Source organism: Papaver somniferum, chromosome 1 (assembly GCF_003573695.1).
Source record: "Papaver somniferum cultivar HN1 chromosome 1, ASM357369v1, whole genome shotgun sequence".
Taxonomy (NCBI): domain Eukaryota; kingdom Viridiplantae; phylum Streptophyta; class Magnoliopsida; order Ranunculales; family Papaveraceae; genus Papaver; species Papaver somniferum.
Genome location: NC_039358.1, coordinates 133,955,521 through 133,979,143, shown reverse-complemented (window position 1 = coordinate 133,979,143; position 23,623 = coordinate 133,955,521). Strand labels below are relative to the sequence as shown.

At 38.0% G+C, this 23,623-nt stretch overlaps 3 protein-coding genes across 3 annotated transcripts; 2 read left to right on the top strand and 1 right to left on the bottom strand.

Moving 5' to 3' along the window:
* The first annotated feature begins 996 nt into the window (after positions 1-996).
* LOC113301508 (stromal processing peptidase, chloroplastic-like) lies at positions 997-14,204 on the top strand. The gene is made up of 25 exons (XM_026550278.1): positions 997-1,337; positions 1,829-2,084; positions 2,547-2,788; positions 3,271-3,469; positions 4,331-4,378; positions 4,658-4,765; positions 4,857-5,045; positions 5,202-5,507; positions 5,630-5,731; positions 6,322-6,456; positions 6,621-6,845; positions 7,071-7,274; positions 7,556-7,726; positions 7,884-8,033; positions 8,479-8,616; positions 9,028-9,255; positions 9,399-9,551; positions 10,677-10,803; positions 10,934-11,069; positions 11,533-11,653; positions 11,761-11,841; positions 11,964-12,065; positions 12,335-12,485; positions 13,176-13,331; positions 13,771-14,204. Exons 1-24 carry the CDS (start codon positions 1,159-1,161, stop codon positions 13,265-13,267), a joined length of 3,843 nt encoding a protein of 1,280 aa, XP_026406063.1. The 5' UTR covers positions 997-1,158; the 3' UTR covers positions 13,268-13,331; positions 13,771-14,204.
* Positions 14,205-15,110: 906 nt separating this feature from the next.
* Positions 15,111-22,002, top strand: LOC113301497 (enhancer of mRNA-decapping protein 4-like). The gene is made up of 12 exons (XM_026550269.1): positions 15,111-16,183; positions 17,013-17,062; positions 17,155-17,311; positions 17,479-17,697; positions 17,790-17,918; positions 18,048-19,628; positions 19,737-20,093; positions 20,180-20,299; positions 20,388-20,558; positions 20,716-20,880; positions 21,016-21,141; positions 21,333-22,002. The coding sequence occupies exons 1-12, from the start codon at positions 15,350-15,352 to the stop codon at positions 21,639-21,641; spliced, it is 4,218 nt and encodes a 1,405-aa protein (XP_026406054.1). The 5' UTR covers positions 15,111-15,349; the 3' UTR covers positions 21,642-22,002.
* An 893-nt stretch (positions 22,003-22,895) lies between these two features.
* LOC113350989 (chaperone protein dnaJ 11, chloroplastic-like) lies at positions 22,896-23,411 on the bottom strand. The gene has a single exon (XM_026595079.1). It carries the CDS (start codon positions 23,409-23,411, stop codon positions 22,896-22,898), a length of 516 nt encoding a protein of 171 aa, XP_026450864.1.
* Positions 23,412-23,623: the final 212 nt, after the last annotated feature.

The window sequence follows — 23,623 nt, the reverse complement described above, 5'->3', positions numbered from 1 at the left end:
TTATCGAATACCAACTGTAACTGGTTAAATTTGGGGAAGATCCAATTGTAAAACCAGTTACGGTTGGTAATTAAATTTGGACAACAACCGTAACTAAATTACGGTTGGTAACTAATGAATCGAGACCAACCGTAACTACCCTACGGTTGGTGTGTCAACTTAACTTTTGAACCGTAAATCATTATTTGATAAATTCTTAAGACACATGATGATTTATGGTTGGTATGATTGTTTGAGTAACAAACCATAACTCAATTACGGTTGATAAATATGATGCAAATACAAACCGTAACTGAACATATTTCTCAAAACTAAGAACTTACGGTTGGTATTTGAGTTAAAACCAACCGTAACATCAACCCAATCTACAGTTACCGTTCGTATTTGAGTTATTACCAACCGTAACTCACATGCAACCAGAAATTTCAATTTCAATTTTCATACAAAACCCTAATTTTTGATACAAAATTAACTTAAATCCAACACGATAAACTAAACCTTAACTGGGTTTTTCCAAACATTTTTCGAATCGTCGATTAATCGAAGACGATGGAATTTTCAGTTTTAATGGAGGTTACAGTTGATGTAGGAGAAGAGAAGATGATGAAAAAAAACTGATTTGATTTTTTCTGATTCATTAGGTTTAAAAAAAATTGATTTGATTTTGGTTGATTTAAGGTGAAAAGGGTAATCTAGTCAATTTACATCCCCTTTAGAACATCCCCTAACCAACTAAAGGGACATTACTATCACAATGCCGCCCCTCTAATAAATCATGCCGCCCCTATAATAAGCTTGATTTTAAAGTTGAAAGGCTCAGACAATCCTGAAGACACTGCTAGGGCTCAAACCTAAGTTCAAAGGCTCAAGCAATTCCTATCAAGCTCCGCAATTGACCTTCAACTCAAGGCCAGCCCCGAAGAAAACCCTTGCCCGGCTACTCAAGCTTGACAGTTGAAGATCACCCGCAAAATTGTGAACCACCCAACCGCCACCATATTGTTACTTAGGTTTTCTGTTAGAGCGTTAGGTTTTTTGGCCGCTCACAAGGAAAGAAGTAATAGTTGTGGGCGTACATTAACTTATCCCCTAGAGCTTCAACCTTTGTAGTTTTGTATCGCATCGCGTTTTTCCCTGCCTTCGTTCTTACAGAGAAATATGGCATCATCGTCATCACTAATGGCGACTCTCCCTCACTTATCTTCTTCTTCTATTATAACCAGAGGTGATTCTTCTTCAAGAAGACGCTCGAATCTTATTCTTCCTCGTACTTCTCTCAGTACCAGAGCGTCTTCTGGTTTCACTCCACGGGGGCAATCCATATCTTTCCGTCAAAGGTAAAACCTTTTATGATTTTTTAATCAATTCTAGGGTTTTCAGTGAGGTCTCTATTTGATTTTGTACTTGTTTTATTTGACATCGTTGTTCTTGTGTTCTTATCTATAGAAAAATCAGCTGTCTAAAACAGTTGCTGAAGATTTTCATAAGAATTTCCGTTTTTTTTCTTCTCTTAGTTCCTGGATTTGTTAATTTTGATTGACTCATAACTTTGTTTCTGGTTTGAATGTAATTTGTATGAGAATTTCTTTTGTTGTTTTAGAGAATTGGGAGGTCTTTTTGTTGCTGAATTTTTCATTTAGGTAGTTAAAAGATGGATTTTTTGTGTTTTTTTGGATTTAATTTTAATTGAGGAGTAATACTTGTAAAAGTTTTGTCTAAATAGGTTTGTTATTCAGATTTTGGATAATACTAGTTTGATGGGCATCTCAACATGTGTATATTATGGATCATGATAAGTTTTTTTTTCCTCTCTTTTTCCCCTTTCCAGTAGTTTTGTTGGCCAGAAGCGGCTGCAGGAAGGTGGAAGTGGAAAGTTACAATCTCAAAGGAAAGATGCATGGAAGCAATTTAATTCCTTTTTCAGTGAACCAGTCAGTGCAACAAGCTTACAGAAAACAACAACGTGCATTTCTTGTTTCCGGGACCATCATAGGCATAGGTGCAGTGCTAAGTTATTCCCAGGGAGAATCTTACAAGACAAGTCGAATTTCCATTTATCAAAGTTATCATCAAGCAAACTATCAGTAAGTTACAGCTATTTCTGTTGTCACAACTAATGGAAGATCCGTGTCTCGAAAATGGTGCTATGCATTTCGGTTATAGACAAGTTAACTGTCTGGTTTTCTCTTTCTACTGATCAAAAAAGTAAAATATACTCACTGGTTTTGACGTTCATGGTATAGGTGCATAAACTTAATTCGATGATTCATGTTAGTATAGATTTTCTCAATGCTCGATGTTTGAAATGCTCACTCTAGTTAGACTGTGATATCTAAGCTGTGCAGTTCTCAATGCTCAATTTTCAGTTTAGTTGGACTGTGATATCAAACCAGGGCAGTTTTCAGTGCTGAATGTTTGAAGGGTTTCAGGAAGTTAGACTCTGATATCAGTTTTCGACTGTCCCATTCTACTGCATCTTATTATTAGTGGAACTTTATTCACCAATGCAGTTTAGTTTGGCTAATGGTAGCTTGAATGTCTTTTAGGTTAATCCAGCTCATGTACCATATGCAACCCCGGGTCGAGAAGAGCCACATGTTGCCAGCCCAACTTGGACAGACGCCATTATAGATAAAGAAGGGGTGGATTTCATGGATCCCGAAGCAGCAAGAGCAGAGTTAGAGGGTTTTTTGGGATACCAGCTTCCATCTCACCCTAAGTTACACCGGGGGCAACTGAAAAATGGTCTTCGCTATATTATTTTGCCAAACAAGGTTCCAGGAGAAAGGTAATTTGGCAGAATGAAATAATGTAACAATCTGCACGCCTGTGTGTTGGATTTGAGCATTTACTAGGTCTATGTGCTAGATCAGGGATGGTTATGCATGGTTGTTAAAGTCTCACTTTACCTAAGGTAGAGTTGTGGCAAATATTCTTCAGTGTGAGTTTGCTCTCTAATCTTGTCAGAGGCCTTTTGAATGGAACACCTGAGCATGGCTAAAGCAGGAAATTTTAGAATGGCATATAGAGACTTTGTCGAGATATTTTATGCAATTTGGTGCATCTACAATTTCATGTGGGAATAGTGCATTCGATGATCTTGCTAACTAGTTTTTGATATATCTCTTTATTGGGGATTAGAAGTCACGCCAAGTCCGATCATTGATTTTTGGTCTTCTTCTTAGTCGTCTTTATATATATTGCTTACTATCTAAATAAATTCACATGTATATTCAGCTTTAATATTTAAGTTAAAATTTTGGGTTTCAGATTTGAAGCACACATGGAGGTCCATGTTGGATCCGTAGATGAGGAAGAAGATGAGCAAGGAATGGCTCATATGATTGAACATGTGGCGTTCCTGGGAAGCAAGAAGCGTGAGAAGCTACTTGGGACAGGAGCACGCTCAAATGCTTACACAGATTTCCATCATACAGTGTTCCATATTCATGCTCCTACTAGTACAAAGGTCTGATACATTTTGTTCCGCGTCACATGAAAGCTGAAACTTTTTCTTTTCTCTGTTGTAGAAATTTCTACTTTTTTCTCCTTTCACTCATTTACAGCATACTAAAGTGCAATACAAATATACACTCCATTTTTTGGGGGGTTGCACCTATGAGAGTGTCAGCCTCACTTGATCATTAGAGTTTTGGTTAAATCCTGAAATATCTTCTTTACTACAATTGATCTAGGTATTTTATTTATGAATTGGACCTTAATCTCACACCTTACACATGAGTGTTTGTAATTTTTGAGATATATAGCTTTAGTGAATGGACCAGGTAGTTGCATTATCAACATTCCATACACATGCCTTAATGTTGATGAGATTTATTGTGCAAATCAGTTTATCTGACCCATCACTTCTAGTAAAGAACAAAGTACACACTTGGCAATATGATACTCTATGGTATTCGTCACCTGCGGTTCTGAATGGATTGCCAGTTTACATAATGTTAGTAGTCATTTTTGAGCTCATGCTTTGGTTAGTCTATCTTTGCGACCAACATAAATAAACTAAAGTTAATTTTACCGTAGCGATTTTAGTTGGATTGCAGAACTGAATTCAGCTTTTGTGCCTTCGAGATGGGTTTATGTAGCATCTCTAAGTTTAGTCATTCACATGCATCTATCCTTCCATGTGTGAGTTTTTGATAAAAGGACACTATGCCACACTTATATGCTTATATTCTAAATGGACTTGTACCATAATGTATATTCTTTGAAGCACATGAAGCTTAACTGGGTACATCTATTGTCTAAAAAGCTACCTTGAGCTGTTTAAGTTATTTGCTTCTAAATATTGATGTTAAGCTTTGCTTGTTAGGACTCCGATGGGGATCTACTTCCATTTGTACTGGATGCTCTAAATGAGGTATGCCTATGAATTTTTTGGGGGATTTTCATCATACTCCAGTTTATTTTTTGAATTTTTCAACCGCTGAATTATACAGGTTCCGGAAGTAGAATTTAGATGTTGTTCTTTGCTCTTCTTTTGTTGGATTTGTCTATGCTGATTACTTAAATGAATCAGCTTCTGTTGTAAAAAGAGTCAGCTTCTGGGTTGATGATGCTCCCTTTCACAGTAACCACTTGGGGTTAAACAATGCATGGTAGTGACTAATTGAATCCCACCTTTCTTTCACGAGTGCAGATAGCTTTCCACCCTCAATTTCTTGCTAGTCGGATTGAGAAAGAGAAATTGGCAATCCTTTCAGAACTGCAGATGATGAACACCATAGAGTATCGCGTTGATTGTCAGGTGAGTACCTTTTTCTCTATTACGAGGTAAAATGACAAGTGTTTCGGATAAAAAGCTCTTATTTTGGTATTTATTTTTGGGCTGGTTGCAGTTGCTTCAGCATTTGCATTCAGAAAATAAGTTGAGTAAAAGATTTCCAATTGGATTAGAGGAACAAATTAAGAAGTGGGATTCAGATAAAATTAGGAAATTTCACGAGCGCTGGTACTTCCCTGCAAATGCCACCTTATATATAGTTGGGGATGTTGATAACATTTCCAAGATAGAATATCAGATTGAGGTATATCTTCACTCCTCTAAACTTTGTTCATTACATATTACTTTGTTATGTCCACCATGTGAGTTTTGAGCTTGTGAATTTTATAGGAGCAGTGTTACTAAATGCACCTTAGAAATTTTAAGGGGTTGATTAACTTACAAATCTAGTATCACACAGGCTGTTTTCGGACGAACAGGTATAGAAAATGACACAGCCCCAGCTCCAGCTCCAGCTCCTAGTGCTTTCGGCGCTATGGCGAGCTTTCTTGTTCCAAAACTTCCAGTGGGGCTGGCGGCAAGCTTATCAAATGAAAAGTCATCTCTTTCCATGGATCAATCAAAAGCTTTGAAGAAGGAGAGGCATGCTGTTCGTCCTCCAGTCAAGCATGAATGGTCTCTTCCTGGTGCTGGCATGGATGCTAATCCACCGGAGATTTTCCAACACGAGTTGCTGCAGAACTTCTCTTTCAGTATGTTCTGCAAGGTAAAGGGTCTTGTTGTCTTTTAGTAGTCTTCCCAAACTCGTCAGATTAATCTTAATTTTTCCACATTCATACCCTCTTCAAGTGTTCTACTTGCCTGATCTACTGTTTTTCTTTTTCACAGATTCCTGTGAGCAAGGTTCAAACATATGGAGATTTGCGAAATGTTCTGATGAAGAGAATATTCCTCTCAGCTTTGCATTTCCGGATTAACACCAGATACAAGGTAGGTTTAACATGTATATACAAGACGTTTTGATGATGAAGTATCCGAATCGGATAGAAATCTTCAGGAAATTTCATCGACTATCAACACTTTATACCCCAGCTTGTTTAATTTTGCACATGTCTCAACTTTAATTAGTGGTCATATCTTGGGCATAGGGTATTACGAAGTTTGAAATTATTGGGCATTACAAAGTGCTCCCTATTAATCGCATATAAGAATACAAAGGGAAAAAGATTAGAAAAAGAATGATAGAATTAGGAAAACCTATAATGAGTTGTCTACAGTTATAGATTTCTATTTTTTTTTTACTCGGTTACAGTTATAGATTTCTAGCTGTATATTATAGAGTAGATTATATTAATTTGGATGCTGAAATTATGTGTGGGCTGTGGGCAGAATTGACTTCGATTTCTGTGAAGCAATTTAGTTTGTATATCTTACTTAGATTGGCTAGAATAGATGACCAAGTGTAAATTCCAGTCGGTGCTGGCGATGTATTTTGTTGGTCAGTAAGCCCTAGACCGACCTATTAATTGTTGGAAATTATATGCACGTGTCGAATTAATTTTGATTTGTAAATTGTGCAGAGTTCAAATCCTCCTTTCACATCAATTGAATTGGATCACAGTGATTCTGGAAGAGAAGGTTGTACTGTTACCACTCTCACTGTAACTGCAGAACCTAAGAACTGGGACAGTGCGATTAAAGTTGCAGTCCACGAGGTGCTTTTCTTTTTATCATCTACACTCTCTAACTAAATTAGCTTATTTTAATTCCAATAACTAGATTGTTAGGTCAACCATTACTTGTTGGTAATAGTCGAAAAGTTTACAAGAAGTATGTGCTGATCAGCATTCAGCATCTTACATTCTTATGTTGGCTGCAGGTTCGACGACTTAAAGAGTTTGGAGTGACGAAAGGTGAACTGGCTCGTTACTTGGATGCACTAATAAAAGATAGTGAACATTCAGCAGCAATGATTGATAATATCCAGTCAGTAGATCACCTAGATTCTATCATGGAGACTGATGCGCTTGGCCATACCGTTACAGACCAAAGACAGGGACATGAATGTTTGGTGGCTGTTGCTGAAACTGTTACACTCGAAGAAGTAATTTCTATTCCGTGATTTTCCCGTGTTTGCTATAACTCAAAAATTGAAACCTGGTTAGATATATTTTGAAAAATTGAAATTAAGTACCGTTCTGTTGATCCTCTTTTATGGCACTTGCTTCTGTTGACATACCACACCTTAACTTAGTGACACTCTAATAGAATTCCAATTTACTGCATTATATCATTAGGTTTCCCATATGTTTTTGTTCTGTGTTGCCAGGTTAACTCAATTGGTGCTGAGGTGCTGGAGTTTATATCTGACTTCGGAAAGCCTACTGCACCGCTTCCTGCAGCAATTGTTGCATGTGTTCCTAAAAAAATTCATATTGATGGGATTGGTGAAGCAGAATTTAAAATTCTACCTACAGAAATTACAACTGCTATTAAACAAGGTCTGGAGACACCCATTGAAGCTGAACTAGAGGTATGCTTTCTTTTAAGTTTAAACTTTGATTTCCTCAATCCAGGAATTTATCTTGATTGCGCCACTTCATGTTGTCATAGTTTAAACTACAGATTCCTTAGCCCAGGAAGGACTTCTGTTATGATTCATATTCTGCTCACGTTGTCAAACACGCCAATAATATTCTATTTTATTTTGGCAATCTCGGGGCTTTTAAAGTTTTAATAATTGGGACATTCGCTGATTTATTTATTTAATTTTCTTCTGATAGGGAATTTTCTATGTTTTGCTTGTATGTGCAGCTTGAGGTGCCCAAAGAATTGGTATCATCATCACAATTGCAGGAACTAAGGTTACAACGTGCACCATCCTTCGTCCCATTAAGTGAAGGAGTTAATACCACTAAATTGTATGATGAAGAAACAGGCATTACACAATGCCGCCTTTCAAATGGGATTTCTGTTAATTACAAGGTAATAATCTCTTATATGTCATCCCTTCACGTGACTTGCTCACTAGGCACATCCTAACCCCATAAGCTTCCTATAGGTTTTTGTGGTACTTTTGGGTTGTTATATTCTCTGTTTGTTTACTTACAGTACGGAAGGCCTATTCTTCGAATTATTGCAGATTACAGAGCATGAGTCTAAGGCTGGTGTCATGCGGCTGATAGTTGGTGGTGGAAGAGCGCAAGAAGATTCCAATTTAAAAGGAGCTGTTATTGTGGGAGTTCGAACTCTTAGCGAAGGAGGTCGTGTTGGAAACTTTTCGAGGGAGCAGGTATGCTTTATAGTTGTGCTATAATTCTGATGCTTGTTAGTCTTGATTAACTAATCTCGCAGATAACTTTTTTCAGTAGTATATCGACTGCACCAAGTTCTTCTAATTAGTTTTGGTTATCTCTTTCCTTGAAATTGACAGCCTGCTTAGCTACTTGTCTAATTGTTTGTACTTACAAATATGCTCATGCTAACTATTCATATTTAACTACGTTTAGCTACTCCTGTTAAGCCATTTTCAACACCAATCATCTGTGCTTGTTAGTGGATCCCTTGTAGTAGCCAAATAGCAAAAATAGGTTTTTTAGTTTTTTAAGGAGATTGCGTTGAAATAACAAGCTCTAACCTGCTTCCGCATAGATGATCTGATGGTCCTTTTGTCAATTTTTGTTCTCGAAGATATTCTTGTGGTTGTGTTTCTTTACCTTTTAGTCTCCCTTTTCCAGGTAGAGCTGTTCTGTGTGAACCACCTAATAAATTGCTCGTTGGAGTCCTCAGAGGAGTTTATTTGCATGGAATTTCGATTCACACGTAGAGATGGTGGAATGCGTGCGGCATTCCAATTACTTCATATGGTACTCGAGGTATCTCAATCTTCCCTAACTAATTCTTTATTTTTTTATTTGTCTTATTCTGTTGTATTATTTTATGTGTAAGCTAGTTTTTCTAGTCACATTCCGATGATAGGTAAGCTGTAGTAATTTCATTGTCGTCTAGTGTTAATTTCCTAGTTGCATCATCAAGAAGTACCGAGTTATTTATTGACGATATGTAGAACCATTTTCTAATATCTTTCCTCCTGTCTCCTGGTGTACAGACTTTGTAGTAGTTCCAAGTTTCAGTTGTTTTAAAATTTGGAATGTTTCAAGGAGCTTCAATTTACGATGATGTGTTACCAACTAACAATGACTCTAATTGCTATTATTACTAGTACTACTACTATTACGACAATTATCATTACCTTCCTGATTCTTATGGAATTTTCTGAAATGCAGCGTAGTGTCTGGTTGGAGGATGCATTTGATAGAGCAAGACAGTTATATTTTTCATATTATAGATCCATTCCTAAAAGCTTAGAGAGATCAACTGCTCACAAGATTATGTTAGCAATGTTGAACGGAGATGAACGTTTCGTTGAGCCGACACCCCAATCGTTACAAAAGCTGACTCTGCAGACAGTCAAAGATGCAGTCATGAGTCAATTCTTTGGGGATAATATGGAGGTGTGAGACCATTTCTACCTGCAAAAGTTTTCATGCATTCATAGTGATATCTATATCTATCTATATGTATATAATTGCTTTCTTTGTCTATGCTTTTATCTGCCTTATATCACATTGCCCTTCCGATTGTGAAAACATTGCAGGTAAGTATTGTTGGAGATTTCACCGAGGATGATATCGAGTCTTGTATTCTTGACTACCTGGGGACTGTCGGAGTAACGAGAAGGGAGGGGGTAGTGGATGGCTTCAATCCTATCATGTTTCGACGTTCTCCATCTGATCTGATGTTTCAACAAGTGAGGAACCAATCCTTGCATGCTATATTATTGCTTTATGCTCTATTACTTTTATTTATGAATATTGGTTCTCTGGGTTCTTCTGAAATATTGTTGGTATTGGTCTACCTTAGTTTTCCTTTTTCCCTCCATCAAGATAGGAACCTGCTAGCAGGTGTTGGATGTATTTGTATCAGTCATGTCTACTGTCTGACTGAACACATAGTTGGTTGTCCGGAATCTCGGTCTTCATAGATCTTGTGCTGAAGATAAATATTCATACTTATGCCTAGTAAGTGAAGTGGGAATGTGGGATACCGGATACTTAGTACTCTAGTAGTTATTTATAATGCCTCCTAGCCGTGTCCGGATTACCTTTCAACCATAATGTGTGAAACATAAGGTAAGTAAGGTTGATTGTAATGCCCCCTTTCACTGAACTTTACTTGAAATTGCTAGTTTAGAGTTCAAACGTATTCTAAATGTCTTTATTAGTTTTATACTATATGGCCTAAAAGCTACTTACTACTCCCTCGTACCACATATATAGGCGGAGTTTTACATTTTGGTTGTCCCATTAGATAGGCGGATCTCCAATTTCAAGATGAGTTTTTCCACATATTACCCTTATTTAATATACATTGGAATCACCATAATTGAGATAATGTTTTTAACACTGGAAATAGGATAAGGGCAAAACAGTAAAGATAATCAATATTTATGAAACCAAAAAAGAGACTTTGCATTTTCCGCCTATTTTTTTGTACGGAGGGAGTAATAAACAACTATGAGTCTCACATGTTTTGATCTTGTCAGAATCCACATAGAGATATTTATAGTCACATCAGTTAGATCTAGAGAGATCATTGAGCCAACAGAGTTCCACATTAGAATGTAATAATTTGGGCGATTTCAGTATTATCAACCTCAAAGATGTGGCTCCTGCGATCATAAGAGTGTATGCGTTCCTTAAGTTTGTCCAACTATTTGTGCTTCTTCCTGATGTTACTATATAACTTATGTCACCTTCTGTTGTTTCACTGCCTATGCTGCAATAAACGGCAGTGTTATTAATCAGAATCATATCTTTGAATGGTATTTTTCTAGATATCCTTTTGTTAGCGTTTCAATTCATTTTCTTCGTAGGTATTCTTGAAAGACACTGATGAGAGAGCATGCGCGTATATTGCTGGCCCTGCCCCAAACCGCTGGGGACTTACTGTTGACGGACAAGATCTTTTCCAGTCTATTGATAATAGCACACCAGTAGAGAGTAAGTTACTGGCGTGCAACATGGGTGATGCTCTTTTCTTTAAATTTTGGTCGCAAGTTGTTTTTGTTGATAGTGAGTTTCAAAACTATTTTATTATGTGAGGGTTATAATGATTGAGTGTTGCTTTCAGTTGCACCGTCACATCCGGAGGAATTCCTCTCTCTGGAGAAGAAGGAAGTTGCTAATGGTCTTCCATCGAAACTTCAGAGTCACCCACTATTCTTTGGTATCACGCTGGGGCTTTTGGCAGAGATAATAAATTCTAGGTATTATTTGTTTATTTAAAAATTAGTGAGGTTGATTGCATGCCACCTAAATTGCCACTAGATGATCTGATTTATCTTCAGCTGACTTTCAAATTGGCCACAGTAGTACCACTTCCCACGACTGTATAATTACACCTCATCTTAGTTGTAACTGCAGTTACAGACTTGCAGTTATTCTTTACATTTTATGTCACACTAGTCTGTTTTATGTCAAGTTGCAGTGTTGGAACACAATCATGCTAATATCTCTTTTAAGATCTGTGTGAATATCGAGTTCCACATGTAGTTCCAGTTTCAGAACTTGGTCTCTATTATTATTATCAGATGGCTGGAACTGGAACAATCAGCGAACTCAGTGTGCAATTGTCAATTTGTTTTCTGAATGTTTTGGTGGAAGATGTTCTATAGGATAGTGTGGGTTCGCTATGGCTATCTGTTACCCTGAGTATGGTTCTTGGTGCAGGTTATTTACGACGGTGAGGGATTCTTTGGGGTTGACGTACGATGTTTCGTTTGAGTTAAACCTGTTTGATAGGCTGAATCTCGGGTGGTATGTGATTTCAGTGACGTCAACTCCTGGCAAGGTGCACCTCAACCTATTATTTATTTATGCCATGGTGTCTATATCTGTGATCTGCTACTGCTTATTATTTCTTTTCCCTTACTCTTCATGGTTGGATTATACTTGAAGGTATACAAAGCTGTTGATGCATGTAAGAATGTTCTTAGAGGTTTGCGGAGCAGCAAGATTGCCCCAAGGGAGCTGGACAGGGTTAGTTACTTTTCTCGATTTCAATATTCAGTTTCATATTTGATCTATTGTGTTAGTTAAGGGCTATTGGTAAAAGTTACTATTGTGGACGCGTTGGTGCATTAATTGTTAATCTCTGGCAGGCGAAGCGGACACTTCTAATGAGACATGAAGCTGAGACCAAACAAAATGCTTATTGGCTGGGATTGTTAGCTCACTTGCAGGCATCTTCTGTTCCAAGAAAGGTACCTTATCCTTAGACCTCAATATTAGTTGCTCTCTATAACATTTTCCTAATTCAGTTATGTTGTTTGAGGGTACTCAAATCTTTTTAATAGGCTTTGACCATAATTAGGAAAAAAAATTGTCAAATGAAAAATGATAAAAGCAACATAGAAAATAATTACTGGTAGATCTGACCTCTTAAAAATGGAAGATGTCGTTGACTGTGAAATTCTTCCTGGGTGGCGAGTGAATGGTATGTTATATTATTGTGTGCTCCAATGATTTTCAGGACATTTCATGCATTAAAGACCTACCTTCGCTGTATGAGGCCGCTACTATTGAGGATATATACCAAGCATATGATCAGTTGAAGATAGATGAGGATTCATTGTTTTCGTGTATTGGGGTTGCTGGGCCTCAGTTAGGCAAAGATGTCTCTGGTAAGATATATCTCAACTGAGCAATTTAGAGTAGCTTTACTGAATAGTGATAGTTCATTTAGTGTTCAGAAATTAGCATCTTAGCTCGGTAAGTTATTTGTTTTCCACCCCCTTGCTTCTATGCAATATGTAAGCATTTAGTATCCAATATAACCCATCCAACTGACACAAACATAAGGAATGTAAACCAGAATTTTCTTAATCCATGCTAATAATGGCTAGGTAGATTGTTGTATATATGAGGAAAAGTTGCTGAAAGGAAAACACATTTTAACATAGAGATATCGAGGAACAGAACTTTAATAAAAGATGATGAATTTACAAGTTAAAGCTGAAAAGATGTGCTCAAACTTTGGAGTACTTGTACAAGTAAAAAGTGACTAGATCCACCTTTAAGAACAGTAGAAGGTTGTAGAGAAAATCTAGTGGGAGTGTGGGACTAAAAAAAACTATAAGCTGAAAGCACATTTAGTGGGAGGAATTTTTTCTTTAAGCATGTAACTCAATCAAAAATTATTCATTTCGTTAAGTGAAGCGTTTATGCATTGTCAATAGACTCCAAACCTAGAGTCAGCTGAAACTGATTAAATCCTTGCTGCACCAGTTTTCCCCCTTAGTTTCAATTGTTTTTTGTTTTTGTTTACCCTTTCTATTCATCCTCTCATTTACCCAAAATGTATTGCTTCTCAGAGCTGTTAGAGGAGGAGGAATCAGATATTGGACATCCAGGCGTTCTTCCTAGTGGACGTGGCCGATCAATGGTAACACGGCCAACAACATGAACATATTTTACTTCGCGAAATTACATACCATGCAATTTAATCATCCGATGATGTACAATACAAGGTAAGCTACGTACACTCCTCATTGGTCTTCCATGTTTAATTTGAACTTTCACCTCATTCCAAAGTTGCTTCTGATATCAAATCCAACTTTTTTTACTTCCGCTCGTATTCTACTATAGAAATATGTGAAAGAAAATGGGGAGTATAAGGTGCATGGTTATCAAATAAGAAGCTCTTGAATTTATGACCCTTGTCTGGACCTTAAACAAATTTCTATAGGAGATCATTTATTACGTGGAGACTCACTGGATGGCCATTTGCGCTAGCACTAATTTCACATCCTTAGCAAATCATGCCTTCCATATTCACGTGAAGAAAAGCTGGACATGTGCTGTAAATAATAGTTTGATAATATCTGCATTCTTGGCTTTTTGAACGGGATGTCCTCGGCAAATCATGCTTCTCTGTTTAGCTTCTGACAGGGTTTAAACGGGTTTAAGGTTTGTGCAGGAAGACAGAGCAAACAGAAGTTTGGACAGGGAGCAATTGTCGAATCATTACGAATACTAAATTGAGAGAGGTAGCGGAACATGTGCTGAATTTTACTTAAAGCTTCTTTCCCTGTCCATCTCACATCACCGCCGACACCAAATTACATGCCAACTTTAAAGAGCTCTGAAATCCGTATCATATAATTCTTTCCTTTTCCTTTCACAATAAACATTGGTCACATTTAAGGCCGAACTTTTTGTCCCCTTCTACAGTAAATGTATATACTATTCTAACAATTTTTGGAACCCTGGTTCCACACCAACACAGTGTCGTTCATCTTTCTCTCCAGTGGTCTATTTACTCGTTTTAATAAGAAAAATAATCACCTTTCTAACACGAATAGTTTGAGGTAACAGATGTGAGATTATCCCCTTGTTTTAAATTTGATAAATTTTGTTCATTCCAACCAGTTTTCATTTATTTTTTTCTCTTCTGGGTCTTCATCTAATTATTATCCTTTAAAATCGATCAAACACTTCAGCTGTGATCATGTGAAAAGGCTAAGAAGATTAAAGTAACATTGTATTTGCCTTTCTCTAATTAAAATGCAATGTCAAATACAGAACTTTTTTTATTTCCTAACCCGATCTAATCTTATTATTATTATTAGATCCACATCTTCCTCACATCATTAATTAACTTAAACTCGTCATCTACTAGTAGAAAAAATATTAAGTACTTGAAAATATCTCAGTCGGAGTACTATGTTAATAATTGAATGCGACCCACTACACAGGGACCGACCATCTGTTTCCAAATACCATGGGCAACAAAACTAGTATAGTATGCTGCTGTGTGGTTGATTGCTGTTCTGATCTAGTCTAGTGTATGTAGCTAAGTGTCTAGTTTGGTCGATGGCATTGAAATTTTCTCCATTGGCGACGATGTCAAGCAATGGAAATATAAGCTCTGGTCATCTCGTGATAAAATATGAACCGTGAGCGATGAGCGGAACTTGATAGCAGCTCTAGTTGTTCCTGTTCCTGTTACCCGTAGCCTGGAGAAGCCGATTAATAGCCTGTTGGGTATACTATTTCCGAATGACTTCTAGAAGTCAGAGAATTAACTTTTTTGTGAAGCAAAAACATTCTGGCCTGTTTCCGGAATCGAAACAGGCTATAAATCCATCCCTTGTTACTCCTAGTTTTAATCGCAAGGGTTAAAGTAAAAAAAATATGGGCAAATGGGCAAAAAAAATTTAGACTGGGCCAGTTAACTATTTGTTTTTTTTTAATGATAAAAAGTATGATCCATTTTCTCTCTCTCCTTTATTTTCCATAACAAAATAATACTAATACTTTCTCTCTTTTGCTGCTTCGCTTCTTCCAGTTGATAGAGAGAAGAGTAATTAGGGTTTTTGGTGGATGCTTCGAATTCATCAATCAGATCCCTCTTTTCTGCTCAAACCCTCACATATCGATCTCGTAAGCTTCTTTCCTCTTCTCTCTTTACTTGTTGTTGCAAATCAAATCTTAGGTATATAGAGATTTAACTCTATATTTCTAGATTTACTGTATTCGATTTGTTATGGCTTCTGGTGGGAATCAAAATCAAGTTGGTATAACATTAGATATGCAGAAGTTATTCAAAAACCCTTCAGGTTCATCACCGAACCCTAATAATCAAAATCCACCATTACCATACCCACAACAATCTTCTTATCCTGCACCGCCACCAGCTTCTTATCCTCCACCTACTTTCGCATACCCTCCTCAAACTTCACCGTACCATCATCAACTGCAGCAACAGCAGCAGCAGCAATACTATCCTTACCCGCAAGACCAACAACAACAAATGATGGCCAACGTTCACCATCAAAGACCTATTTCTTATTCTGTACCACCTCCGCCTCCATTACAATCTCCTTCTCATGGTTCCAATCCAAACCCTAACTCTAGTGCTAGAATAATGGCTTTGTTAGGTTCAAATCCGGCTTCCAATGTTGAATTGCCGTCTTCAACTTCAATTCCTCCACCACCTTCTTCAGCACCATCACCATCATCATCAGTAACTTCTGAATATATGATGCCTTTGAATCCACCAATTATTCCGTCTGCAACACCTGTTAACATGGCCATCTCGCCATCATCTCCTGCACGATTGCCTAGTAGGAAACCTCCCAAAGGGAGGCATTTGATTGGGGATCATGTTGTTTATGACGTTAGTGTTAGGTTTCCTGGTGAGGTACAACCTCAGCTTGAGGTCACACCAATTACCAAGTATGGTTCAGATCCTGGGCTTGTTGTGGGTCGGCAGATTGCGGTTAGTAGGACATATATATGTTATGGATTAAAGATGGGGAATATTCGGGTTCTCAACATAAATACTGCTTCAAGAGCTTTGCTTCGTGGACACACGCAGGTTAGTTGTGTTCTTCATAAGACTAAGCGGAACCTTAACTATGAATGCTATATGTTTTGGTTTATGTCGTAGTAATCTGTTTTTAAATAGATTGATAACTGTAGGCGCAAGTGGTTGTTTTAACGCATTATGTCACTGTATATCTCATTGAATTATTCAAAATGTTTTACATGTCTTGCTTGCTATTTTGTTTTGGTTTACTGTTGAATCGGTTGATTGAATTGCTTGAGATAAGCCGGTGATTAGAACAGAACTCAACATACATTCAACTGCTTAATGAATTCTGAGATAATCCGTTGATTAGAACAGAACTCAAAATACGTCAAACTGCTTAAAGAATTTTTGTTATTATTGAGTTGGATCATTGTGGTTGCATTAAACTGCTTAGTGATTTCTGAGATAATTTACTGCTGATATAATCTACTGATTAGAACAAAACCCATAATACATTTGTTGGCCCATAGTTCACCATTCCTAATGACGCACTAAGGCGGGAATTGAAACCACAGGGCCGTATAAAGTCCATAATGTTTTTCATTTTTTTGCTTTTGATTCTAGACGAGAGTCAACAGACCGATTTGAAAACCATGCTACTTAATCTAATTGGGTACACACATTTGAATTGGTTAGCTGAGAGTTATAATTAGTTGTGCGTATTAGGTCTTTCGTTTCTTCAATCTCTCCCTTTTCTGGTTTGAGAGAAAATGTAGCGTTCTCATGTTAGAGTAGGAATAAGTAGCAATCTTGGAAAAGCTACGCATAAAGGTTTCTTATCAAGTCTTCTCTGCACAATCTCCAATGATCATCTTAAATAATGTTTTACTTTCAGAGGGTGACAGACATGGCTTTCTTTGCTGAAGATGTGCATCTTTTGGCTAGGTAATACTTCTTTTTTTAATGTTATTATTTAATATGGATTTGATTTGCTTATATGGGGTCCTTGATTTTTTTTGGTATGTTTTCTTGTACAGTGCAAGCGTAGACGGAAGGGTTTTTGTGTGGAAGATTAACGAAGGTACTGATGAAGAAAATAAGCCACAAATAACATGGAAACTTGTCACTGCCATCCAGATAATGGGCGAGGGGGAATCAGTTCATCCACGAGTTTGCTGGCACTCCCATAAACAAGTAATGTCATGCATTTAGAATTGTATTCCTAAAAACTGCAATGGTGTTTCAAAATTTAGTTTTCTAGAATTGGGATCTTTTAAGCATGTATTTTGCAACTTTAGAGTAAGTTGCATATTAGTTTATCCAGCTGGTTTGGTATTTTATTTGTTTGGATTGTTCCACAGGAGGTTTTGGTTGTTGCAATTGGTAAGCATATCCTAAAAATAGATACAACTAGAGTTGGAAAGGGTCAAACAATTTCGTCCGACGAACCTCTCAAGTGTCCTGTTGAAAAATTGCTGGATGGTGTCCAATTGGTCGGTAAACATGAAACTGAAGTAACCGACTTATCAATGTGTCAGTGGATGACAACTCGTCTAGCTTCAGCATCAACAGATGGCATGGTATGTGTTTTTAACTAATATGCTCGATTGTTCTTCTTAGGCTTTCTTTTCTTAAGGTCTAATGTTTGCTATACCATTTGACTTGATTACAGGTAAAAATATGGGAAGATCGTAAGCCATCACCCCTTGCCGTATTTAAGCCTCATGATGGTCAACCCGTTAATTCGGTTACTTTCTTGACCTCACCTCACCGTCCAGATCACATTATTCTTATCACAGCGGTATGTCTTCTGTTAGTACTGAAAATGTAACAGTGCAGTAACTATCTTCAAGCATTTTTCTCTGTGGTGATTATATGCAAAAAAGAAATGGTCTGTAAGTAAATTAAATATTATACGTTGTTTCTGCAGGGGCCACTTAATCGGGAAGTTAAAATGTGGTCCTCAGCAAGTGATGAAGGCTGGCTGCTGCCTAGTGATGCCGAGTCTTGGCAGTGTACCCAGACTCTGGATTTGAGGAGTTCGGCTGAACCCCGAGTTGATGATGCATTTTTCAATCAAGTTATAGCATTGCCCCGCGCAGGGCTTATTTTACTTGCAAATGCGAAAAAAAATGCGATATATGCTGTGCATGTTGAATATGGTCCTTATCCAGCAGCAACTCGTATGGATTACATAGCAGAGTTTACTGTGACAATGCCAATACTGAGTCTTACTGGAACAAGTGACACCTTACCTGATGGGGACCATGCGGTTCAAGTGTACTGTGTTCAAACACAGGCTATCCAACAATATGCTTTGGAGCTGTCTCAATGCTTACCACCACCGATGGAAAATATGGGATTAGAGAAGACAGACTCCAATGTTACTCGAACATTTGAAGCTTCTACTTCAGATGGACTTGCTACTTTTGAGGCATCTCAGGGAAGTGGACATACAAATACACCAGCAACAAATCCCGCTTTACTATCAACTAGTCCTGAGACTGTACCAGCAGCTAGATACCAAATAAATTCTGGAAGTTCTGATTCTAGGTTGCACGAATTGGTTACTCCAGGTATGGAATCTAAGCAAATTCTTTTGCCAACAACTTCAGTTGGTGATGGTGGTCGCGTTGAATCCCGTCCTTTGAGTCCAAGGTTGTCCAGAAACCTATCTGGTTTCAGAAGTCCATCAAACAGCTTTGAGCCAGGTTCCCCGCGTAGTGATCGTGGTGTTGACCAATCAGTTCTTGATTATGTTGACAGGAGAGTAGATATTCCTCCAAACATGGCAGATGTTCCTTCCTCAAATGATTGCACCAGAAAGAGTGGAAACATGGTTCCGCAAGCGGAAATTTCTATGGCACCGAATCCCCCTGTTGCGTTCAAGCACCCTACTCATCTGATAACCCCGGCAGAGATATTGTCTAGGGCAGTTTCATCCTCCGAGACTTCTCAGTTTTCTCAGGATTCAAAAGCAGTAGAAGCTAAGATCCAAGATGTGGCTGTCAGCAATGATGTGGAAAATGCTGAAGTGGAGGTTAAAGTTGTGGGTGAAAATGGATCAAATCAGCGTGATATTGCTGACTATCAGAGGGAATCCTATACTCCTGAGAGGAAAGAGAAATATTTTTGTTCACAGGCTTCAGATCTTAGTGTTGATATGGCCAGAGAAACTGGATCTCTTAACCACGAGTCTCGGCAAGATGCTGCTGTTACCGGGTCAATGGACCAGCCTGCAAATCCGTCTGAAGAAGATGCCCAAGACTCTTCAGAAACTTTGTCCCGGAAGGATTCTGAGTCGGCCATATTGGCATCAGTTCCACAGTCCCCTTCCTTGGCGACAAAAGGGAAGAAACAGAAGGGGAAGAGCTCTAATGTAACTGGTCCATCATCTGCTTCTCCAAGCCCGTTTAATTCTGCAGATTCTTTGGATGTTCCAGGAAGCAGTATGATTGTACCCTCTATGGATACTGCACAGATTATGTCTTTTCAGGAGTCATTTAATCAGGTAAGAGTTATGCTTCAGCAATGGGGATATTTGTAGGTTAATCCATAGCCAGCGGCGGCAGTTCCTTGTGGCCTAGGGTACATGTTAATTTTGTTCCTTACCTTGCAGTTTATGACCATGCAAAAAGATATGCAGAAGCAGATGGCGGCAACAATATCTGTCCAGGTTACTAAAGAATGCAAAAGAATAGAAACCTCTCTAGGCAAACAAATGGAGAGAACCAACAAAGCTAATGTTGATGCTGTATGGGCACGGCTTCAAGAAGAGATTGCAAAGAATGAGAAATCAGAACGAGAACGTATGCAGCAGATAACAAGTGTGATTACAAACTGTAATAAGGAGCTGCCTGTCATATTAGAGAAGTTGTTGAAGAAAGAAGTCGCTTCTTTAGCGCAATCCCTGGCCCGTTTAATTACTCCAGCTTTGGAAAAATCCATTTCCTTAGCCATTATGGAGTCATTCCAGGTTTGCTTCTTTAGGCTCACTTATTTGCTATTTGCTTTTCTATTAGATGGCTTTCTTACTGGAATGTTATTCTACATACTGTGCAGAGAGGGGTTGGGGACAAGGCAGTGAATCAGTTGGAGAAGTCAGTTTATACAAAACTAGAAGCTACTGTCGTAAGACAAATTCAAGCACAGTTCCAAACTTCTGGCAAACAAGTTATTCAGGTGAGTGCAAATTCTTCTTGGTTGATCTATCTTGTTCGCGTCTCTAAATCAATTGTCATAAAATCGTTTTTTGGGTTATTTTATTCAGGACTCGTTAAGGTCTAGCTTGGAAGCTTCTGTTGTTCCTGCATTCGAGATGTCATGCAAAGCCATGTTTGAGCAAGTTGATGCTGCATTTCAGAAAGGGATGTCTGAGCATACATCTGCTGCACAACAGCAATTAGAGTCCACACATTCTCCTTTAGCACTTCAGCTGAGGGTATGTTTCTTCTCCAACTGGATTATTGATATTAGAAGCTGGTCCTTTTGGCTTTTCATGGACTTTGACTGTTCTTTAGTATCTTACCGACAAATATAATGTGTGTGTATATCATGTAGTAATTTTTGGACTGTTCAACTGAATGTGGTTTTTGCAGGATGCAATTAATTCCGCAACATCATTGACTCAAACCCTTAATAAGGAATTGGCTGAAGGGCAGCGGAACATTTTGGCTCTTGCTGCTGCAAGTGCAAACTCAAATGCAGTGAATCCCTTGGTAACACAGTTAAGCAATGGACCTATGATTGGTCTTCACGAGATGGTATGTGCTGTCTCATGTGTACTTTGTTTCCTTTTGATAGATGGTCTGTGATTTTCCAACTGTAGAAGGCGATTCTGTTTTTTGATGAAATTGCTATGCATTTATTTCAACAAGCCTCTGTTTCCTCTGCAACAGGTTGAGGCACAACTGGATCCGACCAAGGAGCTATCCAGATTGATATCTGAGAAAAAGTTTGAAGAAGCATTCACTGGAGCTCTGCAAAGAAGTGATGTTTCAATTGTATCTTGGCTGTGCTCTCAGGTGGGTTTCAATTTCTGACATATATTGGATTCAACTTAAAAATTTACTTTGGTATGTTTAAAGTCCCAACCTGTTGTGATTCCTCTCACATAAAGACTTTTCATTTTCCTACTATTGTTTCTAATTTATCGATTTCTTATTTACTAATCTTCTGCTTGTTTGTTCCTTTTTTCTGTTTTGGGTTTTACCAGGTTGATTTACACGGTATATTGTCAATGAATCCCCTTCCTCTGAGCCAAGGAGTTCTGCTTGCTCTACTTCAGCAGTTGGCCTGTGATATCACCAAGGAGCCAAGCCGTAAGGTGGCATGGATGAGGGATGTAGCTGTTGCGGTAAACCCTGCAGATCCAGTGATTGCTATGCATGTCAGGCCTATTTTCGAGCAGGTGTATCAGATATTAAGCCACCACCGCACTCTACCTACCACAACTGCAGCAGATGCTAGCAACATCCGTCTTGTCATGCACGTTATAAACTCAATGTTAATGAGCTGTAAATGATTCATGTTATTTCAGTATAAATCGTGTGCAGAATTATGATAGTGGAGACATCTGGTTGTATAGAGAAAAGGGAAGAAAAGAGACTAGAAATGGAGGGTTCATTAGTGGTGCTGTAAAGTAGGTTAGTTGAACTTGGCCAAGAGTTGGTTTCTTTCTTTCTTTTGGGATTAATGTTTTAGTTGCACTGATATTTTTGTTATGTTTCTTTCTGGTTTTCATCGGAATGGGCTTGTTGGTGTGTTTGGTTCAGTTTAGCGGTTGAGGTCATGTGTAGTATACTTGAGATAGAATACTCAAGAAAAATTTTCTTCCTAGATTATTAGTGTTAATGATATTTCATATACGCATACGATTACTTTTATTTCTATATCTCTATTACTGAAGTCGATTTTAAACAACACAGTAAAGTGTCATTTTAGCTGCCTCACTTCTGAAAATGCAACTCATTTCTGTACAAGAAACAGTTGCGATGAATGAGTTGTCTTTTGAGTTGGGGGTATATTTCATTTTTTAATACTCTGGAGCATGGAATCCTAGAAAGGAAAAATGAAAGAAAATAAGATCAAGTCTTTGTGTTCTCCCACTCTCTCCTTTCGCCAACATGTTCACAAGAATCACAACTAAGAAAGTGTAAGACAAAAATTCGTAGTTGTCCAGCATTACTACGTGCACGATGTAGAAAAATTCGTAGTTGTCCAGCATTAAACTATGGTAAAAATACGACCATACACTTTATTCACAAATTTAAAAGAAATGTATACAAAGAAAGAAAAAAAGAATCTTGATGGACCGAACTGTAGGCAATGCAGGGTTTCCGATCTCCAAAATTTGCATTGTTTTGTTGTGTTTTTGCATAGTCTACAATGCGGATTCCTCTTACATGGACATGGTACAAAATAGAAAAAAAACAACAAGGAGAGAGTCCTCTAAAACAGCGGATGTTAATAAAAAGTAATGTCTCCGAGCCAATTCACAGATTATTACAGATATTTTCCATTCATTTACAAATGATTCCATTCCAATTTGCTCATCATCCAATCATTCTTTTTCAGCTTCATCTCAGCTATTGAATCAGACTCGACCCTCTCTTAATTAGGTTAGTACACAGTAAATCAAAGGATACAGGATAGAGTCATTTCCCATGTCATCCAAAAATTCAGGTAAAACAGGAGCACCAATGAAAGACAACCACGTCGATCATTTGTGAAAAAACCAAAGCACCCCAACCTATGGCCTACCTAAAACCTAGCTTATCTACCAGCATTGATCTGTTTCCCACCTTCTCATCTGGCCCACAACCATAAAATCGGATGGTGTAGATTGGTTTGTCATTCCGATACCGTAGCCATATCGAACGGAGCTACGTGCAATAGAGAGATCATAATTAGCTCTGGCCGTAGGATCAGATAAAGTCGTATAAGCTTTGTGAATTTCCATGAAATCACGGCTGTCCGATTCAGAAGTGGCTACATCTGGATGAACTTTCTTTGCTAAGTTTCGGTAAGCTGTCTTAATTTCAACTGCTGACGCGTTTTCTTTCACTCTAAGAATCTCATACAGACTGGATGCCGCCGGTGATGATCTTCTGTTGGTTCTTGGTAGAGTTTCCGAGTAAAAAGAAGATATAATTGTGAATTTCTTTAAAGAGTTTCTAAGTGGAAAAGACATTGAACTCTGGGACTTGTTGTGATTAGGGGATTTGTTTGATAAGTAACACTCTGTAGAAAACTGAAATGAAGATTTCATCGGAAGAGTTTGGATTCCGGACATTATTTTTGTTTTGATGGATGAAGAAGAAATAGAAGATAGACGGCTTTAGAAGAAGAGTTGGAAGGAAGAATATATGTTGAGAAGACGGGAAGAAAGATAAAGAAAGGATGGATATTTATAAGTGAGGAGGAAAGAGAGTCAATGGGCGACGGCCTCTTGTTTTTGTGTTCAAACTTTTGGCACACGGTTTGTTGTGTAGTTAATGTGTAGGA